The sequence below is a fragment of the Ictalurus punctatus genome, chromosome 21 (genome assembly GCF_001660625.3).
Source record: "Ictalurus punctatus breed USDA103 chromosome 21, Coco_2.0, whole genome shotgun sequence".
Classification (NCBI taxonomy): domain Eukaryota; kingdom Metazoa; phylum Chordata; class Actinopteri; order Siluriformes; family Ictaluridae; genus Ictalurus; species Ictalurus punctatus.
In genome coordinates, this window is record NC_030436.2 from 20,674,901 (window position 1) to 20,699,766 (window position 24,866).

Here is a 24,866-nt window from a genome sequence, read left to right on the forward strand (position 1 = left end):
TAGTAAAATGTAGAGATTATTAAACACTAACCAACACATCTAACGCCATCTTGGGGAGGTTTCTTTTGTTTTTTTTGTGTAGTTTTTTTTGCACAGTCTAGCTTTAGACACTGATGATGTCTTGATGGAAATGTTCCATTAAAGTGAGCTCACTGCACTGGTGTGTTGGTGCTGGATGTCAGATTTGGATGTTGGTCTATCAGTCCTGCGTGTGCAGTTGTTTTCACTAAAAGACTAATTGTGTGGTGAGCAGGTGGAGCTCGCACTGGGTTTCCTTGGTGACTCTGGTTTCCATGGTTACCTGGAATCTTGCGGTGTTTTATTTCGGTGTGTCGGGGGCCCCAGTGGAAAAGTACACCTTATAAATTCGCATATCTTCACTTCCATCGCCGGCGATGAAGCGTACAAATGCGCGTGAGCCGTCACAAGAAGAAGTTCCAGGTGAGCTTTTAATCATTCCAGATATGATTATATATCATTTATTTTTTTTAAAAACAAACATTTTCAGTTCTTCAGTAATACGTTCCATGTTGAGTTTCCTGACTGTCTCTGTCTTGCTGTGTGATTCAGAACCTGGGCTCCATGGACCTTTGCATCACCATTAAAGGAGTTTCGTTCCTCCTGCAGACCGGGCTGGGAATTCTGGGTAACGCATCTGTGCTGATGGCGTACGCTCATATGGCTTTCGTAGAGCCTCGCCTGCAGCCCGTGGACAGAATCCTGGCTCACCTGGCCTTCAGCAACCTGCTGCTACTACTGACGCGTGGCGTGCCACAGACCATGGTCATCTTCGGCCTGCACAACCTGCTGAACGATCCGGGCTGCAAAGTGGTGATCTACGCCTACCGCATCCACCGCGCCCTCTCTGTCTGCCTCACCAGCATGCTGAGTGTCTTCCAAGCGCTGACCATCATGCCGTCAGCCGGACCGTACCTGACCAGACTGAAATCTCGTCTCCCGCAGCTGGTCGTGCCCACCTTCGTAGGGCTGTGGCTCCTCAACATGGTCGTCTGCACCGGCGCTGCGCTTTTCGCCTTGGCACCTCGGAACGGCACCGTGCCTGCCTTCACCCTTAACCTCGGCTTCTGCCACGTCGACTTCCGTGACAACTTGTCGTACGTGGTGAACGGCGCGGCACTCTCGACGCGAGACTTCACCTTCGTGGCCATCATGCTGGCGTCCAGCGGCTACATCCTCGTCTTGCTGCACAAACACAGCAGGCAGGTCAGGTCCATCCGACGCGCTCAGCAAGGAACCTCCATGGAGCTGCGGGCGGCTAAGACCGTCGTCATGCTGGTGGTGCTGTACACCGTATTCTTCGGCATCGACAACGTGATCTGGATCTACATGCTGACGGTGGCTCAGGTCCCGGCCGTTGTGGCGGACATGAGAGTGTTTTTCTCATCGTGCTATGCCACATTCAGTCCTTTCCTCATGATAAGCACCAATAAGAAGATAAAGGAGAGGATGATGTGTGCGGCTGGAGAACAGTCGGCCGAACACTCCATCGAGAAACCAAGCAAATAAATAAATAAACGTTCCTTTTTTCTTACACGTTCAAATTGTGATACTAGACGACATATATTTTAGTATTCTTGATATATTATGCATTGTTATTATCGTGCTAAGGTTGCTACAATAAAGAAAAAAAATATTTTGTGCCGTTTGTACTGACTTTTATTTTGTTGCCTAAACGGCTGCCATTTTGTACGAGTCCTTTTTACTTTTAAACTTACTGATAATTCTACAAAACTAACAAGATAATTAATAACTTTTTTAAAAAGCACACATTATGTAAAAAAAAAAACAAACATATTATTTAAAACTACACGCGTAAAAGCAGCCGTTACTTACACGTTTAACGGGTATACGTTAGACTGAAGTGCGCATGCGCGGTGAATCGTTCCAACGGGACAGCAACGCGCATGCGCTGCTTGGGACATGCGCAGTGCTAATCGGGCAGGAGCTCGCGGTACTGACAGTTGCGCCGTTGTGCTTGACGCTTTGGGTGGGAGAGACCGGAAAAACTCGCTCGCTAAGCATCAAACACAAGGTAAAAACAAAGAAAAGAAAACATAAATGATATGTATATACATCTTGTGTGTCGCTTAAGATGGGATCCGTGATGTTCAGCGATATTACAGTTCAGCAGAAAGACTGCGATTGAGAGTTTTATTCGTCCAAACAAAGGGCCGTTTTCGTTGGAACAAATCGCACTTCCGCTTATGAGGCTTATGCTAAGCTAAGCTAAGTAGCTGTTCCTGAATTGTTAGCGTCTACTATCAAAAATAATTGTCAGCATTTCTTCGGAGGCACAGATGGATGATCTGAGAGCCTAAACGTGGTCTGTGATCTGACCGGAGAATTACCGATAAACAGATTTAACCTCCTAAGTTCTGACAGTGTTTATTGTTTATTTAATACATCTGATTGTTTTAACGATCTGAGCCACTTTATATTTAAACATGTTTACGCGGTTGTCGACGAAAAATCAGCCTTAAACCCAGTGTAATAACTATTTTGTGTTGGTTTAAATGTGCTTCATGAAGACGTTTATTTCCTGTGGTGATCTAGAGAGAAAGATTAGCGACACTTGGCGCTGTTACGGTTTGATACCGGAGTTTTAAAAAATCACGATATTTCGGTATTAAGCCTTTATTTAAAACACACACACACAAATGTGGCGAAAATGAAGTGTTGTAGAAATCATTCAACATGTCTGCACAGTAGTGTGGAACTGCAGGTTTATAAGGTTTCAGCACAACATTTTCACATTTTGTTTACTTTATTATTGTGCAGAATTCTGGACTGAAAAGTCCTGCAATAATAATAAATACACCAATCAAATCATTGTCATTATTTCAATTATTGTACTTTGATCACATTTTTAAACACGTTATATATTTTACAAATATTTTATATTGCTATTTTCGTCTTTTTTGTTGCTATTATTTATTCCATTATTATTGGCCTGTTGTTTGATTACTCTGTGAGTGAGTCTTTATTTCCAGTTTTGTATTATTATTTGTAGTAGTAGTAATAGTAGTACAGTAAAATAAGTAGTAGTAACTGGTGGTAGTATTAGTGATGGTAATAGAAATAGTAGTAATTGTATTATGGTTAAATAAGTAGTAGTAATAAGCCTCTGGTATACTTTTTTTTTTTTTTTACATGTACGCTAGCTTGTGTGCACAGTCATACACGTAGCCTTTCAAAGTATTCTCCATTTGACATGTACGTGTACACAGGCGGTCGAGGCATGTGCATCTTAGCACTTCCCCTCCTGGCCTACAAGAGTCAGTATGGAGCAGTAAAGCTAAAGTCTTCTGGAGTGAAGGATGACAACAAAGAAGAATGCTTGATCAATCTCTCCCCACGATTAGCACCCGTATACAAATCCTTATACTCTTTAAGGCTAGAATTATACACATCCGGGTACCTTCTAACCTGCACTCTTCTCTTCCTTTTATTCAGATTTTTCTTCAACCACCTTGAGAATTAACGGCCCTGGCTCACTGCTGCCACCTTGTGGAACAACTATATAGCGCAAAAATATTAAATGCACATGTGTGACCTGCGCGTACAAAGTACGTGTGGTTAGGAAAATCAGGCGGCACACGTACAGTACGTGTAAAAATTGAAGTATACTTTGGACTACAATGGTAGAAGTAGTAGTGGTGGTAGTAGTATGGTAAAATAAGTAGTAGTAACTGTAGTAGTATGCACGACAGGGCGCTGGCGGAAACGAGGCCAGTTAGTGAGTGAATACGAGGAGATTTATGACGCTGGAGCAGAAAGAATTTCATTCACAATACACCGACACTGCAGCATAACCAAAACAAATTACATACTGATTATAATAAATCAAATCTAGAGAGCTAGCAAGGCTGGTCAGATAGCTGACACTAGCTAGGACTGATAAAAGTGTTGTCATGGTTACAGTGCGTTCCCGTTAGCGCTTTTTCTAGGGGGGAAAAAATAATCATTTATGATTTTCTTGCTGATTTTATAAAATCGAATCCATCCGCTCCTGTAAAAGCAGTAACGTAAGCGTACCTCCGTCCGCTCCACGAGTGTGTTCCGGTACCTGTCTGTAACCGCGGCGCTGTGTGTTCCTCTAGAGAAATGGCAGCGATCCGTAAGAAGCTGGTGATCGTGGGAGACGGTGCGTGCGGGAAGACGTGCCTCCTCATCGTCTTCAGTAAGGACCAGTTCCCCGAGGTGTATGTCCCCACCGTGTTCGAAAACTACGTGGCCGACATCGAGGTGGACGGAAAACAGGTAACTGCTGTCTTTCTTCCCAACTTTCTTTCATCTACGTTACTGAGAAGAACAGCGTAGCCTTGTTCGTTAGCTAGGACTGGGAAGAGCGTTGTCATGGTTACAGCCTGTCAAGTTTTTTGTGAACAGCGCAGGAACCTTCAAGGTCAAATTTTTTAATACCTGCACGCCGATACGTGAAACTCGTTTTGTGTGCGTGTGTGCGTGCAGGTGGAGCTGGCGCTGTGGGACACGGCAGGACAAGAAGATTACGATCGTCTCCGTCCTCTCTCCTACCCTGACACCGACGTCATCCTCATGTGTTTCTCCATCGACAGTCCTGACAGTCTCGGTAAAGTTCACTGCACCGACACCTAAAACACACTACAAACAACCACCATCATCATCTTCATCCTTCACTCATTACTCATCTCTGTCACAGCTAGCATAGAATTAGCATAACCATTTTACTGACCTCTATTTCCAATGTCCTGATTATTTTATTTTTACACATTCCTTTATTTTACCTTTCTTTTTTTACACTACTGACAATCTGATAATCCTTTTTTTTTTTTTTTTTGGTCAAATTCACAAGCGTTTCAACTGTAACTGCTAATCCTAGCCTAGCTAGCTAGCATAAGCTAACCTGAGAGGATTCTGGAAGTTAGTTTTATAAATATTCATGGTGGAAATTGGCTACACTGAGAAGAGAAACTTATTAGCATATTCATAAACAAATAAAAAATAAAAAACATATTTATAGTCTTCACAGGATTCCTGAGAGGATTTTATATCAAATACAAACATAATGTTCTTCAGTATGTTCAGATAGCCCTAGCTCATGTGCTAATTTAAGATAAGTTTTAATCTGAGAGAATGTTTGGGTGAAATTTACAAATGCTCATCATTTTCACTGCTAATGATAGCTACAAAGTGTTAACCTGACAGGAATTTTTTTTTTTAATGTTTTTTTTATCTGTGCCATTTTGATGTCGTTTTGCTAACTAGCCAGCTAACATGAGCTAACCTGACAGTATTTCTCACAGAATTTCTGCTTTAAAATGTTTCTTGTCTGTATTTTCATTTATAACCCTAGCTAGTTGGCAAAGCTAGGATAAATATTTATAATTTGAGTGGATGTTTGGGTCAAATTTACAAAGGGTCAATTTTCACTGCTAATGCTAGCTTTATATATATATATATATATATATATATATATATATATATTTAAAAAAAAAGCAAACCCGACAGGATTTCTGAAAGGATTTTAAAGCATTTTCAGAAATATAGCTTTCATTGCTAACCTGAGCTAAATGAGAATTTTTTTCCCCTCTGCTAGCTAGCATGAGCTATCCTGACAGGATTATCCCAGGGTTTATATTCATGTACCCATAATCTTAGCTATTAATGCTAACTGGCTAATTTAAGCAAATCTGACAGGATATTTATTTAAAATATATATATATATATATAAAATTTATTTATTAAAAACCTTACCTCTTTGCTTCCTAAATATTTGTGACTCTTTTTGCCTGAGAGTTTATGTATGGGTTTGAAGCCACACCCACTGGTGTGTAGCTCCTCCTCTTCCTCACATACTGTATCACTCTCTCTATAGATATGTGAAAGCTAACGCTGCGTGTTTAGCCGGAGGGGGAAACGGGATGTAATTCACTAAGCACAGTTTTAGTTAATAACAAAAATGTGAAGAGACTCGTCATGAGATTTTACGAATGGAAATTAACAAAAGTGCAAAAAGTAAATGATCTGATTGTTAGCGTACAATCTGACTAGCTGAGGCTTCCTGTGTGCAGAGAACATTCCGGAAAAATGGACTCCCGAGGTGAAACATTTCTGCCCCAACGTCCCCATCATCCTGGTGGGCAACAAGAAGGACTTGCGCAACGACGAACACACTCGCCGCGAGCTAGCCAAGATGAAGCAGGTACTTCATTAAGAACTAAAATAATAATGAATTTTAAAGAAGGTCTGAGGAATATTAGAGTGAACGAAAACAACCGTTAGAGATTCCTCTGGTCTGCTGAATGTTAAATATCACCCCCCGCCCCCGTCTCTCTCTCTGTGTGTAGGAGCCGGTGAAAGCAGAGGAGGGCCGTGACATGGCAAATCGGATCTACGCCTTCGGCTACATGGAGTGTTCGGCCAAGACGAAGGATGGTGTGCGGGAGGTGTTCGAGATGGCCACCAGGGCGGCCCTGCAGGCCAGGAAAGGCAAGAAGGGCACCAAATGCCTCCTACTGTAAAACAAACTGGACTCTGCACTCATTAGGCGGGGTGGGAGGGGCCGAACATAAGCCACGCCCCCTCCCCCCTCTCCCCAATCAGCCTGCCTGAAATGACTGTGCTCAACCGTTAAACCGCTTTTTTTTTTAATTGTCTTTTAAGCGAAACCAGTAATGACTAGTTATGGAAGTTTTTGTTTTTGTCAGTATTTAAAGAGGCAGATCAGAAGCTATGCTGTTCTATTGTACTTTCTCACACACGCGCGCACACACACGTGCGTCATTATTAAATTTGCCATATGAACCTGTGCCGAGCCAACGGTAAAAGGAGAGACGTTGGAGTCGTGTATTCACTAAATGATTTGCTCGTATCAGTGATGTTTCACTGTGACCGATCGCCCATGCAGTTATTTCGGATTATAAATATGCAATGAAGATGAGAGGAAAAAAAAAAAAGATGATCAGGACCAATGTGCAGAACAGAAAAGACACAACACGGGTTCTGTGTGTTTTCTGGAATGCATACACTTGGACAAGACTTGAACCTTTTTTTCTTTTTTTTTCGGTTTGTTTTTTTCTTTCTTTCAAAACAAACAGAAACCTAATTTGGTATCTTTGTGTATTAAAGAAAAAAACTTTTTAGGAACCTCGTGGTTGTCTTTCTTACCTTCCATTCATCCGCAGAACACATGACATAAGTGTTGCTGCGTCATAAACTTGAAGAGCCAATCAGGTTCTGGTATGCAAATTGAAGGCCACCGATTTTCACAGGAACAAGGGCTGGGTTTTTAATTTGCATATTCATCAAAACAGTCAGAACATACAGAAGTATAGGGTTCACATATTTGTTTGAGTTTTTTTTTTCCCTTTTTCACATCATAATACTTTCCCATGATATTTGTTTGCGCGGGAACGCAAACGTAAAAATACAGTCGATCAGAAGAAAAATGACCCGTCACTTGATAATCCTGTATGACACAATGTATATTTCAATACGTATCTGTTCATAGGACTTCAGCACCGCATGTCAGAATTCTGGATTCTGATTGGTGAGAATGAGGAAATAAAACGCTCTGGGACGTCCTGTTCAAGGAAAACAATCAACAGTGTGGCGGCGTGATGTGATGCGGCCCTACTTCAAGCGTGCTCACCTCCCTGAACCTTTCATTCATCTTCCCCCACAGCAACTTACCCCCCGTTACAATTTTTAATTTATTAACCATGTTCCCGTTCTCACTTGAGCAGCTGTAAACAGTCGTTTCACAAGGGGGAAATAAATAAATAAATCACAGCTTGTGACGCATGTTAGCGAGAAACCGCAAAGACGCGTAAACTCTTCTGTCCTGAAGATGTCGGAAAACTTTACAGAAAAAAAGTTACAGTTTTATCACTGACTGATACAGAGCCCTGACAGTGGAGACTCCTTCTGTGCATGTTAATTAAATAAACGTCTCCTTAATAAACAGAATCCGTTTGAACGAGTCCCTGTTGCTATAGTAACGATAACGTATTAGAACGAGCTGCTGTTATAGAGAATTAATCAACACCTTCTGACCAATCAGAATCCAGATCAAAGTGTCTCAGCTGCTCAGAGTGATTTATTAGTAACTGTAGAATATAAACGTACATTCGTATTATGAGTGTGTTTCGCTTTGGTTTTTAACATCAGTCCATAACAGAGTACTCCAGTGATGTTTATCCACACATTGTGTGTGTGTGTGTGTGTGTGTGTGTGTGTAAGAGATGAGCAGCAGCGGTGGGAGTGGTCCGTGTAACGAAAGAATCCATGTTTGTGAGTTCACAGTCGCACCCTCTGTAGTCGTCACTGGTGTTTTTTCTCGGCTTTGCGAGCGTACGTGACGAGGACGGGCAGCGAGGCGACTGCAGCGATCAGCGCAGCCACCAGGGGGCGATAAAACAGCCAGCCGACAGAGATGGTGAGGAGAGCGAGAGAGCAGGACACGCACATCGCGAAGAGCGTCACGCCCACAGACACCAGCTCCCTCAGCACAGGGACCCAGTCCACTACACACACACACACACACACACACACACACACACACACACACACACACACACACAACACTAAATAACCTGCTTACACACACTACAGCATGTTGAATGTAATCATCATTCAGGATATTATGCATAGATGATGTATACATACAGCCTCACACTCATGTGTGGTATACAGCCATACAAAGAGCAGTGTGTGTGTGTGTGTGTGTGTGTGTGTGTGTGTGTGTGTTACCAAGAGTGTAAAAGATGCGCATGGTCATATTGATCCCGATGAACATGAGGAGCCAACCGCCTGCTCTCAGAGTCCACGTCATCATCATGTTGTACTGATGTTCTCGAGCAAAGACTTCCTACATACACACACACACACACACACACACACACACACACACACACACAATCATCACCTGTTAATTTTATTCATAGAGCTATGAGTATAGTGTCTAAATCAATCATCACACACTCGCCAAAGTTAAATCTAAAAACTAAATGCGAACCGCCTGTATAGCTTTAAACCTATAGCTCCGCCTTCAGACGTGAGGCCATGCCCCCTCCCTTTATTGTTCTCTCTTAGTGAGTGACATCAATCAGCTCCACAACGCGCACCATGGCGCACCATGCTAAACTGGAGGCCATGTGCTTCTGTTACTTGTTAGCAACGTGTGCCATGTAGATTAGCAAGCAACACACACATACACACACACACATACACACACACACACACCTCTGCTGTGAGCTCCTCCAGGTAAAGGATCTCCAGCGTGTCTTTTGATTTGGTCTTAAAAGGCATCAGTTTGTCTTCATTCTGCATCGCCACCACGCTCACCTACTCGCTCACACACACACACACACACACACACAATAAAGACCAGGTGATGAATTATCAGCATGTGTAAAGAGGACGTTTGTGAACGGACTCACTTTCTGTGCTGGTCCGAGGAAAGTGCCTTCAGCACTGAGTCCGGCGTAGGAGAAGCTCACACGGACGTCTCCCACCTACACACACACACACACACACACACACACACCACAAACATCACCTCTATGATCCAAAGTCATTATATAAGTAATAAACACTCAGTGTGTGTTGCTGTTATTAAAATAAATACTCAGTTAAGGAGGTGGTGTTATGAAGCGGAGTTACTCTCGCCACCCTGAAGTGGATTCTTTTCCTTGGGGACGTGTCGTTACAGGAAATGAATCAGCTTCACGATGGCGAACCGCATCACATCACATCTCACCACCACGACGCGGATTATTTTCCTTTAACAGCACACCCCTGAGTGTTTTACTCTTTCAGGTAATAACAGTAACTACGCTTCATCACACCACTCAGTATTTACTAGAAATGATGTGTGTGTGTGTGTGTGTGTGTGTGTGTGTGTGTGTGTGTGTGTGTGTGTGTGTGTGTGTGTACCTCTGGTCTCCGTGGGTTGGCTGTGTGGTAGAAATAATCTTCGTAGACGGTGAGAAATGGATCAGCAACATAAAGTGCACTCAGACTCAGAGTCTTGAAATTATTAATCTGATCAATCAAACCTACAGAGAAAATACAACATGTTACAACCACATCTCTCTCTCTCTCTCTCTCACACACACACACACACACACACACACACACGCACACACACACACACACACGATAAACTGACAGTCTGCTTTTTTACTACAGTAAGTGGACAAATATAAGCAGGAATTTACCGCCTGTGTGTCTTTAATCAAGGGATCTGTTTTAATCCGAGATTCCGGGGTAAAAACCCACGCGGTTGGTTTATGACACTTACAGCTATTCTCACCGTCTGAGGTCCGGAAAACATGTTAAACTCAACAAATACATACCTCGAGAGAGAGAAAAATGGCCGACCCACACGTCAGGTGCGACGACAGTGACGCTCTCCACCGCCATTGCACTACGACACAACACACACTATGAAAAGAGAGAACGTGTGTGTGTGTGTGTGTGTGTGTGTGTGTGTGTGTGTGTGCGACGGATATAAATTTACACGCATCTTAAACCGTACCTGGGATTGACATGACCGATCTCCTTATCAAAATTCCTGCTGTTGACGATCTCCGACTTCCACTCTGTGTCTGAAATCACGCATGACACACTAATTCTAAACGAGGAATCAAACACGGTACGTCGTGCTGCCAGAGAGGACAGCGAGCAGTGGCAGGCGGGTGTGGCGCAGAGCTCGATTATTTTTCTATAACGGCAGGTCCTGGAGTGTTTTATTCCTCTTACACCGCAGCAACTCGACAACGCGGCTCGTGACGTGAAAGCGTAAAAACTCCCGTCCTGGAGATACCGGAAAAGTTACAGCTCTACCTCCAAGCGCCGACACTGACGCTGGAGACTCCTTCCATAAACGTCTCCTTACGGTAAACGTAAAGCTTTTTCAAATCCGCTCCTGCGGCGCGTCCCTGAGAACGAGCCGTTGCTATAGAAACGATGACGCCTTGCAATTAGACCGAGCGCCGTATAGAATATATAATATAACCCTGCGCTACTGTCAGAGCTGCCGTTATAGAAAACTAATCACCACGTCCTGGTCGGTGCTGTGCTGTAAAGCACGTATATGGTTGTGTTATCTGATGAGAAAGATGAACTCACTGTACGTGTACGTGGTCTCTGTTTTAGTTTCTCCGTTCTCTTGGTAGTCCCTGTTAACAGAGACACAATATGAAGACCAGCTGGAGGTTCAGCATGAAGCTTGGGCTGGGGGTGGGGTGTTTATCTGTTTGTTTTTTAAACCCACCGTGACTCCTGAGACTCCACCCACTGGTACATCTCCACATTCCTCTTCAGCTTCACCGCCTGAACCGAGACCTTGTAGTTCGGATCATACAGAGGCTGAGAGAGAGAGAGAGAGAGAGAGAGAGAGAGAGAGAGAGAGAGAGAGAGAGAGAGAGAGAGATGGTTAACACCAACACACCGTGGAATGATGTCCGTTACAGTGTGAATAATCTCTCTGTTTATAACGTGGAGGTACCTGAGCCGTGCGCAGAGACGCCGAGAGGTGAACCAGGCGTCCGTTGTTCTGGGGGTCGACATAGACGTCTGGGTGAAGGGTCACGACCTGGGCGAGTCCCTCATCCAGAGAGGATGCGGTGCGGATCGCTCGGCCCTGCGCACGACAGAAGGGAGGTGAAGAGAAGGAGTGTGTGTGTTTAAAATGGTGGTGTGTGTTCTACGTAGAGATCGACCGATAGTCGGTTTTCCCGATATTTAAGCATTTTTCCATCATCGGGTATCAGTTTTGTAATATCGGATCCACCGATGAGTTTTGACAACTGCACGCAGTTTTTTGTTTATTTGTTAGAATTATTTTCGTGCTACATTTGTTGACTTCATCAAAGCTTTTATTTTTTTTTTAAAAAGACACTTTAGTAACAGTGCAGTTTATTTATATTTTTGCACTCTTTCACACCCCTCTATTTATCGGTGTATGAAAGAGTTTTGTTTTGTATGCGAGCAGGAAGTGAAATTGAGAAAACTGCTACAAGTAAAACGCTTTATTCAGTCCAGTGGTGGTGTCATCATTGTGTCAAAACCCAGAAGTAAAACGATGAATAAATATTGGTTCTGCATATCGGTTATCGAGCAAAGATTTCTATTCTTGTTAGTAAAGCAGTAAAGGAGGCGTGGCTCCTGTAAAGGAGGCGTGGTTTCCTCATCCTCATTTCAACACACTGCACCACATCAGATCACACTCACACAGCTCTTAGCTGCTTTTAAACGTACTGGTCATCCACCTGATTGGTGATCACATGATCACGTATCAAGATGGTGTTCCTGGTGTCGTCTCAGACACACGCTTTATCAGAAGCTTTATAAACTCTCCTCTTCACACACCACCTGGCCCCATAAAGCATATCATGATGGTGAAAATGCAGTATCTGAAGTCTTTGGTCACTGACCTCATTAGTGAAGAGCACATAGAAGGAGAGGAAGAAGAGGACCACGCCCACCGCCATCCCCACCATGGTTTCTCCCAGACGCTCCAGGAATCCCGGAGAGCTCCGAGTGTGAACGCGAGTGTGCCGATCCCGAACATCCTCACCGGAAAACTACAACACGGACAGAACAAACGCCAGCGAATCAGTGAGACAGAAAAATAACCAAATCTAAACAATCGGCTTTTACTTTTTTTTTTTTTTTTTTTTTTTTTAATATGATTAGTTTCTCACAGCGCTGTTGAATTCTGGATTGTGATTGGTCAGAAGAGAACGTGCTGATTCATTTTCTACAGCAGCAACTCTGGCAGGTTTATTTATAATTAACGCACTCATTCTGATACATTAGCGTTTCTATAGCAACAGCTCATTGACAGGGACGTGTACGGCGGAGGTTCCAGTGATAAACAGATTTTAAATCGGCGATACGGTGAAGTTTTCTTAAAGTAAGGAGACGTTTATTATGTGACAGGCATGGAAGGAGTCTCCAGTGTCAGCGCTTTGTAACAGTCAGAGGTGACGCTGTAGCTTTAAGTCTTCAGACAACTTCAGGACAGAGGAGTTTACACTTCACATGACAAGCTGTACTTTATTATTTTTTTGGTCTTTTTAACTTCGAGAGAGAGAATGAAGAGAGAGAGTAAAGAGAGAGTAAAGAGAGAGAAGAGAGAGAGAGTAAAGAGAGAGAGTAAAGAGAGAGAAAAGAGAGAGTAAAGAGAGAGAGGGAGTAAGAGAGAGAGAGAAAAGAGAGAGTAAAGAGAGAGAGGGAGAGTAAGAGAGAGAGGGTGAGAGAGTAGAGAGAGAGAGAGAGAGAGTAGAGAGAGAGGGAGTAGAGAGAGAGGGAGTAGAGAGAGGGAGTAGAGAGAGAGGGTGTAGAGAGAGAGGGAGTAGAGAGAGAGGGAGTAGAGAGAGAGGGAGTAAAAGAGTAAAGGGAGAGAGTAGAGAGAGAGGGAGTAAAAGAGTAGAGAGAGGGAGTAGAGAGAGAGGGAGTAAAAGAGTAGAGAGAGGGAGTAGAGAGAGAGGGAGTAAAAGAGTAGAGAGAGGGAGTAGAGAGAGAGGGAGTAGAGAGAGAGGGAGTAAAAGAGTAGAGAGAGGGAGTAGAGAGAGAGGGAGTGGAGAGAGAGGGAGTAAAAGAGTAAAGGGAGAGAGTAGAGAGAGAGGGAGTAGAGAGAGAGAGAGAGAGTAGAGAGAGAGGGAGTAGAGAGAGAGAGAGAGAGTAGAGAGAGAGGGAGTAGAGAGAGAGGGAGTAGAGAGAGAGGGAGTAGAGAGAGAGAGAGTAGAGAGAGGGAGTAAAGAGAGAGGGTAAAGAGAGAGGGAGTAGAGAGAGGGAGTAAAGAGAGAGGGTAAAGAGAGAGGGAGTAGAGAGAGGGAGTAGAGAGAGGGAGTAGAGAGAGAGGGAGTAGAGAGAGAGGGAGTAGAGAGAGAGGGAGTAAAAGAGTAGAGAGAGGGAGTAGAGAGAGAGGGAGTGGAGAGAGAGGGAGTAGAGAGAGAGGGAGTAAAAGAGTAAAGGGAGAGAGTAGAGAGAGAGGGAGTAGAGAGAGAGAGAGAGAGTAGAGAGAGAGGGAGTAGAGAGAGAGAGAGAGAGTAGAGAGAGAGGGAGTAGAGAGAGAGGGAGTAGAGAGAGGGTAAAGAGAGAGGGAGTAGAGAGAGGGAGTAGAGAGAGGGAGTAGAGAGAGGGAGTAGAGAGAGGGAGTAGAGAGAGAGGGAGTAGAGAGAGAGGGAGTAGAGAGAGAGGGAGTAGAGAGAGAGAGTAGAGAGAGAGAGAGAGTAGAGAGAGAGGGAGTAGAGAGAGAGAGTAGAGAGAGAGGGAGTGGAGAGAGAGGGAGTGGAGAGAGGGAGTAGAGAGAGAGGGAGTGGAGAGAGGGAGTAGAGAGAGAGAGTAGAGAGAGAGGGAGTGGAGAGAGGGAGTAGAGAGAGGGAGTAGAGAGAGAGGGAGTAGAGAGAGAGGGAGTAGAGAGAGGGAGTAGAGAGAGAGGGAGTAGAGAGAGGGAGTAGAGAGAGAGAGTAGAGAGAGAGGGAGTAGAGAGAGAGAGAGTAGAGAGAGAGGGAGTAGAGAGAGAGGGAGTAGAGAGAGGGAGTAAAGAGAGAGGGAGTAGAGAGAGAGGGAGTAGAGAGAGGGAGTAGAGAGAGAGGGAGTAGAGAGAGGGAGTAGAGAGAGAGAGTAGAGAGAGAGGGAGTAGAGAGAGAGAGAGTAGAGAGAGAGGGAGTAGAGAGAGAGGGAGTAGAGAGAGAGGGAGTAGAGAGAGAGGGAGTAGAGAGAGGGAGTAGAGAGAGGGAGTAGAGAGAGAGGGAGTAGAGAGAGAGGGAGTAGAGAGAGAGGGAGTAGAGAGAGAGGGAGTAGAGAGAGAGGGAGTAGAGAGAGAGGGAGAGTAGAGAGAGGGAGTAGAGAGAGAGGGAGTGGAGAGAGGGAGTAGAGAGAGAGGGAGTAGAGAGAGAGGGAGTAGAGAGAGAGGGAGTAGAGAGAGAGGGAGTGGAGAGAGAGAGAGTGAGTAGAGAGAGAGAGGGAGTAGAGAGAGAGGGAGTAGAGAGAGGGAGTAGAGAGAGAGGGAGTAGAGAGAGAGGGAGTGGAGAGAGAGAGAGTGAGTAGAGAGAGGGAGTGGAGAGAGGGAGTAGAGAGAGAGAGTGTAGAGAGAGAGGGAGTAAAGAGAGAGAGTAGAGAGAGAGAGTAGAGAGAGAGGGAGTAGAGAGAGAGAGAGAGGGAGTAGAGAGAGAGAGAGAGAGAGAGAGGGAGTGGAGAGAGGGCTGATGGGGGAACGACTGTTTATAGCTGCTATTACTAGGGATGCACTGAAATGAAAATTCTTGGCCGAAGGCCGAATACCGAACACGTTTTTTCACGTTTTTTCACGTTTTTTCAGCACTGCATAAATGAAATAGTCAGAATGTGCTTTTTACTGTTTTGTCTTGCTTTTCTAAGAAGAAAATCAATTACAAAAACTACAATTTCAAGATATTTACTGAACACTGAACATTTTTTTTCATTCCAGCGGGCACAGGCTACCAACAAGGCACAATATAACTTTAAATAAATAAACGAGTAAAATAAAAATACGGTGATGTGCTCATCTCTGAGCCCTTGAATAGCCGATGTTGGGCCTGTGACCGACCGCTGAAAGAACGGAACACTCTGTAGACTACAGTAAAGAAGAGCATTAAGCAGTGCACTGACGAGTGCAGAAATGGTTCTATTGGGTTCTGTAGGGCTGATGATATGGGGGATGTGTACCGCTCGCGCCCCGGTACACCTCGCGCAGTATCAGAGTGGATACGGTAGAGTTAGATACGCTGTTGATGTTCTGGTGATGGATTTAGTTAGTGTAGACTACAGATCAGTTCATTTAGTCCCGCTGGTGTTTCCGCTCCCAGTCCATGGTACTAGTTCATGGTTCTTGTTCTGTGTTGTGACCCTGTTTTCTGTGACGCGACTCTGATTCCTGCTTCGCCCCGTTTACGCCTGTTTGCCCATCGCCCGACCCACTGCCACTGATTTCCGCACTCTACTCCCTTACGTCTCGCGACGTGACAGAACACTCTGGAACAGAAACAAAACAAACGCACGTGTCCACAGTAAACTTCCGTCAACATCCGAAGAGCACGTAGCTCGTGCACGCGTGCACGCGCGCGCGCGCGCCCCCTCATCGAGGTGGTCGCGCGTCTCACTCTGGTTGCTAGGCTATTTGCTCGCGTCATCAAACACGTCATTGTTCAGTCAAATTTATTCGGAATTTTCACTTATTCAGCCGAACATCGAATGCGCTTTTTTTGTTTGTTTGTTTGTTTTTTTTACTATTTTCGGTGCATCCCTAATTATAACACAAGTGACACCAGGAACTAACTCGTTTCACGAACATGTAACTGTAACTATAAACGGATAAAAATATGACATGTTCTTTCATAAATATATAAATGTAATATTTGGCAAACTGCTGTGGTGTAAGAGGAAGAAAACATTCGGGGACGTGCTGTTAAAGGAAACTAATCAACTCCTCGGTAATCACAGTAACTGTAAACACACACACACACACACAACTTTGTTTCTTACACAAAATGTATAAAGTCGGTAAAGTTGTTCGGGAATGAGATGTTCCTTACCGACATGACTGGGTCAGTGACACGAACAGGAAGAGTTTGAAAGGCGGAAGTCGAAAATAAACTCTCGCGCGTGCACGTTCACAGTCTTAATAGCTGGTACAGTTGTTCTTGCTGCTGCTGCTGCTGCTGCTGCTGCTGATGATGATGAAGATGATGATGAAGATGATGAAGAGATGTAATTCTGTGCCCGTGTAGTGGCTGAAGTAAATTCACTCACTCTTCCTTTCAAAAACGCATTAAAGCGGAAGCGCGCTCGTGCTGCGAAGCATGCCGGGAAATGTAGTCTTCCTTTTGTGTGCGCCGTACACGTGCACACCGCCACCTGCTGGAACATTGTTTAAGGTTTCTATGTATCCTGTTTTAAAAAGTATATTGAAACTGTACAGTATTACACTTTCAGTTTATATACCAGTTAGATATAATACTAATTGGGGCATCTGCCTGTCTGAGATTTTTCTGGGGCAGCTTTCTGTCTGAAGAGCATATGTTCTTGTCTGGGTTGTCTATCTTCCTGTCTCTTCATCCGTCTGGAACATCGTCCTGTCTGGGGTATTCATCTGTCTGGGGTGTTTTCCTGTCTATGGATCAGTGAATTAATCTCAAATGCAAACCTGTTCTGAGGTGTCACAGTAAGGTCTCCTCCTCCTGAAGTTCCTTCACTGAGAGGATTATGACTGATGGGATCATGTAATACGGTGTTTATGAAGATGATGATGATGTAGAACCACATACATACACACACACACACCTGCAGCAGCTTCACCCATCCATGTGTGTAACCGTCGGCGAGCTCCAGTAGAGTCAGCATGCCCGACTTCGATGTCATCGTCCTGGGCACCGGGCTCAAGGTAAGAAAATCATCATCATCATCATCATCAATACCATCTTCTTCTTTAACATCATCATCATCATCTTCTTCTTTATCATCATCATCATCATCTTCTTCTTTATCATCATCATCATAAATATCGTCTTCTTCTTCATCATCATCATCATCATCATCATAAATATCATCTTCTTCTTATTCTTCTTTATCATCATCACTAATACACCTCCTGTTGTGCAGGAATGGAATAGATCTTAAAACATATCTATATTTCAGTAAATAATGATTTTTCCTGCAGTACTGCATCATTTAGCTGGAACACATGGACACTACATACACACTCTTCTGCTGCTCTTTTGATTTACTTTATTCACTAATCTCTCATTTACAATCATCTGTACGGATTTATGTGCTGTATCACTGACTCTGACTCATATATATATATATATATATATATATATAGGTTTAAATATGTGTATATGTTTTTATGTTTCCAAAGTGTCATTTAAAGTATATTTACATAAACCCTATATTTCTATTTAGAAAAAAGCTACTTTATAGACCTGTCGCTATCACTTCATTTACCGCTATCATTTGGTTTTTCAGTTTAAAATAAGTTACAGTGCTGAATCAGGTTATCTGGGTCACCTCCTTAAAGACAGAGTCCGAGAGAGAGGAACATAATCTCTCATTAAAGTGGACACAAATCTTAATGAAGCTGAATCCTGAATAAGGGCACTGCTTACAGGGCCTGCTCCTGGCTCTGTGAGGGATTAGGGGCCATAATCCTGTGTACGCATGCGCGCGCACACACACACACACACACACACACACACACACACACACATTTGCTAAAACACTGCAGACTGGATCCAGTATGTGCTACTGTAGCTGTGATGTATTTAAACGAGGCTGGTGTTATGGATGTGTTACACCACCCTTACACTCATATTAAGTTCTGTCACACCCACGTTATACTGGTGCTACACTTATGCCAAGGCTACTCAGCTTTACTATGATACATCGGTGTAACATTAGTGTCACTCGTGTTTTACTGCTATTAGGATGGGTGTTACTCTCGGAGTGACTTCAACGTTACGTCGCTGTGTAATGTTCCGTTACAGTTAGTGCTCGTCTTGCGTGTGTACTCTCGTTACTCTAGTTTAGTAGGTTGTGTTGGTGTAACAGTCTTGCTGTAGTGTTTTACTGGTATTACACACACAGATGATGTACATGTTATGTCAGAATGATGGACTGTTATGTTGTTACGATGCTGTTATGATGTCCACAGGAATGCATCCTGTCCTGCTTGTTGTCCATCTGCGGGAAAAAGGTTCTTCACATCGACCAGAACCCGTATTATGGAGGAGAGACCGCCTCCATCTCACCTCTGGAGCAGGTCTGAACTGCACACGCTGTAATGCTGCCTCCTGGACTCAGTCTGTAGATTTACTTAATACGGTCTGTTGTGTCAAACAGCTCTATAAGCAGTTCCAGGTTCCGGGACCTCCTAAAGGAATGGGGCGCGGGAAAGAGTGGAACGTCGACCTCGTTCCAAAATTCATGCTGTCCAATGGTGAGACGACACTAATGCAGACGTTCCCCAAAATCATTCCGTCCCGTAATCCCGATTGTTCACAGCCGTGTTTACGAGTGTACGTGCGTGGTGCCGTGACGTGTTACAGGGCAGCTGGTGAAGATGCTGATGTTTACCGAGGTGACGCGGTACTTGGACTTCAAAGTCATCGAGGGCAGTTACGTGTTCAAAGGTGGAAAAGTTCACAAAGTTCCCATCACAGAGGCAGACGCCCACGCCTCAGGTGACACGCAACACACATCCACGTTATATTACATGTATTTGGTTCTGCTAGGAATTCTGACGTGTCCCGGAAACCTCTAGAATACCCCTTCACTTTTTAAACCCGTTCTGGAATACCAGCATGTTCTATAGAATTTTCTAGGCTTACTAGTGAAACTTGAATTCCGGCCTATTCTAGAACATCTATCCTGGAATTCTGCATCCCGTAAACTTCAGTTCTAGGGTTTTGTTTTCGGAATTCCGCTCCAGAATCGCAGCTAGGATTCAGACACGCTCTCTTGCCCAAATCTGTTCTAGAATTCCCAGTTGTGTCAAATCGGTTCTTGTAAATATATTTTTATTTTATAGGTCATTACAGAATTCTTGAGGAAATGAAACAAAAGAAATGTGTTCTAGAATTCAAGCTTTTTAAAAAATAAAAATAAAAAAAAACTTATTTGATAGAAATCCAGACCTTTATTATACAGCATCTATTAAATAATTCTGTTGTAGACAATCTGGTCCAGAAAAACATATCCTAGGACACTTATATTCCTTCCCACAATATTCCTTCTCCTAAATAAGATTAAATGAAATCTCGATCGCTTTCTACAATTCACAGATCTGATGGGCATGTTTGATAAGAGAAGGTTCCGGAAGCTGCTCCTCTTCATCCTGAACTTTGACGAGCACGACCCCCGCACTCACCAGGACATGGACCCGCACCGGACCACCATGAGGGACGTGTTCCGCCATTTTGATTTGGGACTGGACGTGGTGGAGTTCGTTGGACACGCGCTGGCTCTGTACAGCACCGATGAGTTAGTGCACACACTCGAACACAACACACACACACAGATACAGTATACAGGACATTCGTCTGGACACGTCCCTGAGGCGCAGCTTAATGACTCGGATGCAAAAATGTGTGTGTGTGTGTGTGTGTGTGTGTGTGTGTGTGTGTGTGTGTGTGTGTATAGTTACCTGGACCAGCCGTGTCTGCAGACTATCAAGCGTATTCGGATGTACTCGGAGTCAGTGGCGCGGTACGACCACAGTCCTTACCTTTATCCGCTGTACGGACTCGGGGAGCTGCCTCAGGGCTTCGCCAGGTACAAAACACAAATATATTTTCATTATAAAGAGGTGAGAAGTCATGAGAACGTCACTGGAATGAACAAGCCTTCAATATGCCCGGCCTCCTTTGCTGTTTTTATGACTGACAGGCACTGAGGCCACACCCCCTTTGCTGAAGCCTGGACATCAAGATTACTATCCCTTTAAGAAGCGCATTCCTAATACGTGCGGTCATGTGGTCATGGTCATGTGTGTGTGGGTTTGTGTGTTTTGAACAGGCTGAGTGCTCAGCACGGAGGCACGTACATGCTGAACCGCCACGTTGATGACATCGTCATGGAGAACGGAACAGTGGTGGCGGTGAAATCTCAAGGAGAGGTGAGGAGCAGGACTGCGGCGATAATCGGTTATACGATATATCACGATGTTTATCCGCGATATTTATTCACACGGTGTCGTCATCGTGGACTTGAAGGTCTTCTGCATTTGTGTTCCGGAGGTAACAGTCTGTCCCGTTCAGGAGGCAGTGGGAAAATAACATAAACTGGGATCGAATATTTTTTCCTGTGATATGAAAATGAAATATTGGCGCATACCTGGAGAGGTAGAATCCTGATCTGGGATCAGTTCCCACTGTTTCAGTAATCATGGATGTTAGGAGATCATCGTTTAGAGTTAAAAATAATAATAAAAAGGTCATAGAGCCATCATAATAAATCACTTTCTGTCTTTGATCTGTTTACATGTCTGATTTCCCAGCTCTTCCGATGTAAGCAGCTCCTGTGCGATCCCAGCTACGCCCCTAACCGCGTGAAGAGAGTGGGCCGGGTCATCAGGGTCATCTGCCTGCTGAACCATCCAATCAAAAACACTCACGACGCCAACTCGTGCCAGATCGTCATCCCGCAGACGCAGGTGCACAGGAAATCCGGTATGAAAATAAAAACAACACGGGAACGTTACCGAAAACAGCTTCACACGCTTAGTTTAGTGACGGAACCCAAGAGAGTAGAGCGGTTCTGTTCTGCTTTCTGTGTGGAAATGATGACCTCGCTTCTCTCCGTACGTCAGTCAGAGCCACGTTAGCCGATCGCCAGCGTCCGTCATCGGTAAATGTGAATCGGAGGCCTGGACGTGGATCTTTTATCAGCTTATTAATCCGTGACTTCACTTACAACTTATTCATTCCAGTTCTAAAATGAATAAAAACAGAGCTATAAATATAGCTTTACATAACTACGGTCCGGTTATAAAAAGAAAAAAGAAAAACAGGACCCTTGAACAAAATTCCTTTCATCATATCTTCCTCAGACAGTCATTGGCGTTTGCATCAAAATCTGCACAATTTGGGACGTGTTTTATACAAGTCAGGTGTGCGTGAAGGTGAATTGGGGGCGTGACATATGCATATGACATGTAAATAAGGGAAGAGTGGGTGGCGGCCTGTGTCCATGCAGCTGAATCCGATCTACCACGGCTCATTTCTACGCCACTTGTGTGTGTGTCCGTGTGTCTGAGTGTCCTGTGTCCTGACGGAGTTCGTGCTGCTCTGTACAGATATCTACGTATGTTTGGTCTCCTCCACTCACAACGTGGCTCCTGAAGGGAAGTACATCGCTGTAGTGAGCACAACCGTAGAGACGAGCAACCCGGAGAAGGAAGTGCAGCCGGGCCTGGCGCTGCTCGAACCCATCATGGAAAAGTATATGGCATATATATTACATATAATATTACATATATTAGAATAGCTACATATGCTAATAAATGTATCAGAATACTATGCGTTTTTATTAATGTGATATGACTTTACAAAATGCAATCAATACTAATACTATATACTATGTATACAGTATATATATATATATATATATATATATATATATATATATATATATATATATATATATATATATATAAACAGTACATATAGTAACTAACACTACTACTCTTATTTATGTGATAACTACATATATATATATATATATATATATATATATATATATATATATATATATATATATATATATATATATATATATATATTCGTCCTGCAGGTTTGTCTCCATTAGCAACCTCATAGTGCCCACAGATGACGGAAGGCGGAGTCAGGTAACCTACACACTGTCAATCAAAAACATATCTTATTATATACAATAATGAATGATGAAATATTGCTATATATTATAATTCTAAAAGGTTATTATCGATAATTATTAATACATAATGTAAGGTGTATTGATAAAATGTATCATTATTACTTTGTTGGGGGGCAAATATTATTATTATTGATAATAATAATAATAATAATAATAATAATAATGTGTGTGTGTGTATTTCTCGGCTCAGGTTTTCGTGTCCCGCTCCTACGACGCCACCACACACTACAACATGGAGTGTGAGGACATTAAGGACATTTTCCGCCGCATGACAGGGACAGAGTTCAGCTTCGAAGATTTCCGCAGAGAGTGTGAGGTCGACTCGGACGATTAAAACTGCAGCGCACGCGCGCACAGACACGCGCACAGACACGCACGCGCACACACACGCAATCTTTGAAACTGGTGTTATAATACAGCTCACAGTTGTATAGCCTGGGTGAAACACTACAGGCAAGTGAAGAGAAGTGTGTAAATATTGTGTACAATAAAATAAACTGTAACACACAGCTGTTATTGTTATTAGTTATTATTATTATTATTATTAAAAGTAACTCATCGTGCAGGGATTAAAGCCTCCCATTATCCGAAAAAGAGATTAGCGCTGTGCTCTGAGAAGGACAAAGCCATGTGTGTGAATACAGAGAGAGACAGAGAGAGAGATGAGTGACAGGCCAACAGAAAAAGAGGTTAATAAAGGATAATAGCAACCACTTTGACAGGGACCAGACAGACAGACAGACAGACAGACAGATCTATTTCCTTCTGATCCAGTACTGATACTGTTTAAAGCGAACGTGTTGTTGGGAATCAGTTCATCACAGCAACATATAAACACCACTTTCCCTCATTTTATACATCGTAGATGAACAGATGAACAGATTTCCGAGCCGAGCAGCTCGTCTTATTGTACAATAACAGCTAGATATGGGTGGAGGATTCACACATGCACACACTGCTGCAGCTTTAAGGTGTGATTAGTAACTTTACTCTTGTGTCTGAAAAGTTTCCTTCCACTCTGCGGATCCGTCTTCTTACGGCAAATAAAAAGAAAACAGGGTTCCGATACACGGCTATTCAAAAACACTTTTATTGTACACAGTATTAGAGTACCACACACACACACACACACACACACACACACACACACACACACAGACGTCACTCTGATGTTGCCGCAGTCGGCCAAGGGGGCGGGATCAAAGCGGCTGCTGTGATTCGTCTCTCGCTGGTCAGGAAGTTGAAGGTGGCGCAGGCGTTGGGCTACAGGAGGAGGAGGAGGAGGAGGAGAAATGTAAGAACTCCTGACCTGTATTAATATAAGCTGTGTTCATTCCTGAACATTTTCACCTTCTATAAATCAGCCTTCTGTTTTGTTTTACATTTACATACTTCTGAGGTTTAACAGTGTTAAACTTCCTCTCGCTGTTTGGAAGTGGCACCTGAGAACTGTTACATAAAGTGATGTTCGGCAACAGGAAGTAGTTTCTGAGAAAACTTATGAGATTAACTTGTTAACTGGACTGATGGATGGATGAACTGATAATAACGTGTGTCTGAGAGAGAAGCGTCCTCACCGTGTCCTGCACCTCCACTGCGATGCCTTTCTTCCTGATGAAGGAGAGAACGTTGGGGTCCAAACGCTCTGTACGGGCCCCTGTACCCAGAACCAAAACCTCTACACACACACACAGATTTAAGAAGATAGGTCTGAGTCATGCAAAGAATCACAGGTCATTACTGCAGTTACAGTCAGTACAGGGTTCTGGTTAGAGATCAGGGTTCTGGATTATATGTCGTACCTATGCGTGGCTCCAGCAGATAGAACAGAGACAAACTCTCCACTGTTATGTCTTGATGACTTCCCACCTGCCAGAAGAACAGAACTCATATCAGGACACCTCGTCTATTTCCTATAAAACACACAACGCTGCAGAGCTTCGCCTCACGTTCCACTGTAGGATAGCCGGAGGGACGACAGCGCAGGGTCCGATCACTTTGTTCCCGTCAACGTTGAAGCCTTGTGAGCTGTAGCTGTAGATGATGGGTCCGCTCTCCGGCTCCTTCTGCATCACCGTCACTGTGGTGCGCTGGTACATCTCATCGTCCGCCGGGCCGAGCCTGTGACTACGGGTGAGAACCGGACTGCAGGAGTCCCACAGTGCGGGTCCCACAGGGGTCCCACAAGTCAGATTTAATCAAACCAGAACTGATTTTAATTTGAATTTTTATACAATATTCTCACTCTACACAAAGCTGGACAATAAACCTGTTTCTCTATAAGTATATAAAAATCTGATAAACATTTATATACAGCATAATTCTGATGATGCAGTCAGTAGGGTATTGTAATTTGAGATGATTTAACCTGTCATTGTGAACAGAGGTCATCATGATTTACTCACAAAAATAAACCTCATACACACACACACACACAC

At 43.7% G+C, this 24,866-nt stretch overlaps 5 protein-coding genes across 6 annotated transcripts in view; 3 read left to right on the forward strand and 2 right to left on the reverse strand.

The window, feature by feature from the left end:
• The first annotated feature begins 582 nt into the window (after positions 1 to 582).
• On the forward strand, positions 583 to 1,527 carry LOC108254708 (olfactory receptor class A-like protein 1). Its single transcript, XM_017449958.3, has one exon. It carries the CDS (start codon positions 583 to 585, stop codon positions 1,525 to 1,527), a length of 945 nt encoding a protein of 314 aa, XP_017305447.2.
• A 390-nt stretch (positions 1,528 to 1,917) lies between these two features.
• Positions 1,918 to 7,149, forward strand: LOC108254710 (transforming protein RhoA). The gene is made up of 5 exons (XM_017449960.3): positions 1,918 to 2,053; positions 4,124 to 4,281; positions 4,492 to 4,612; positions 6,075 to 6,205; positions 6,351 to 7,149. Exons 1-5 carry the CDS (start codon positions 1,942 to 1,944, stop codon positions 6,522 to 6,524), a joined length of 696 nt encoding a protein of 231 aa, XP_017305449.1. The 5' UTR covers positions 1,918 to 1,941; the 3' UTR covers positions 6,525 to 7,149.
• A 116-nt stretch (positions 7,150 to 7,265) lies between these two features.
• LOC108254713 (transmembrane protein 43) lies at positions 7,266 to 16,830 on the reverse strand. 2 transcript variants are annotated; one of them, XM_053673959.1, is made up of 12 exons: positions 16,572 to 16,829; positions 12,444 to 12,593; positions 11,516 to 11,650; positions 11,282 to 11,376; positions 11,137 to 11,186; positions 10,544 to 10,613; positions 10,362 to 10,432; positions 9,940 to 10,061; positions 9,444 to 9,518; positions 9,247 to 9,348; positions 8,755 to 8,872; positions 7,266 to 8,528 (listed from the first exon to the last, which is right to left on the reverse strand). In XM_053673959.1, exons 1-12 carry the CDS (start codon positions 16,575 to 16,577, stop codon positions 8,326 to 8,328), a joined length of 1,197 nt encoding a protein of 398 aa, XP_053529934.1. In that variant the 5' UTR covers positions 16,578 to 16,829; the 3' UTR covers positions 7,266 to 8,325. The 2 variants fall into 2 exon arrangements, with proteins under 2 accessions (XP_053529934.1, XP_053529935.1); XM_053673960.1 differs by lacking the exons at positions 10,362 to 10,432; positions 10,544 to 10,613 and having other exon boundaries at positions 16,572 to 16,830.
• On the forward strand, positions 16,425 to 22,930 carry zgc:112334 (uncharacterized protein LOC619199 homolog). Its single transcript, XM_017449956.3, has 12 exons — positions 16,425 to 16,469; positions 17,193 to 17,419; positions 18,689 to 18,796; positions 18,877 to 18,973; positions 19,083 to 19,217; positions 19,818 to 20,016; positions 20,176 to 20,307; positions 20,551 to 20,650; positions 21,032 to 21,203; positions 21,830 to 21,974; positions 22,327 to 22,381; positions 22,619 to 22,930. Exons 2-12 carry the CDS (start codon positions 17,378 to 17,380, stop codon positions 22,760 to 22,762), a joined length of 1,329 nt encoding a protein of 442 aa, XP_017305445.1. The 5' UTR covers positions 16,425 to 16,469; positions 17,193 to 17,377; the 3' UTR covers positions 22,763 to 22,930.
• A 572-nt stretch (positions 22,931 to 23,502) lies between these two features.
• ndufaf3 (NADH:ubiquinone oxidoreductase complex assembly factor) overlaps positions 23,503 to 24,866 on the reverse strand; it is a 1,582-nt gene continuing 218 nt past the window's right edge. The window contains exons 2-5 of the mRNA XM_017449963.3: positions 24,378 to 24,573; positions 24,231 to 24,297; positions 24,006 to 24,106; positions 23,503 to 23,691 (exon numbers count right to left, since the gene is read on the reverse strand). Coding sequence (XP_017305452.1) covers positions 23,590 to 23,691; positions 24,006 to 24,106; positions 24,231 to 24,297; positions 24,378 to 24,573 — 466 coding nt within the window. The 3' untranslated portion in view covers positions 23,503 to 23,589. The remainder of the gene's footprint in view (positions 23,692 to 24,005; positions 24,107 to 24,230; positions 24,298 to 24,377; positions 24,574 to 24,866) is intronic.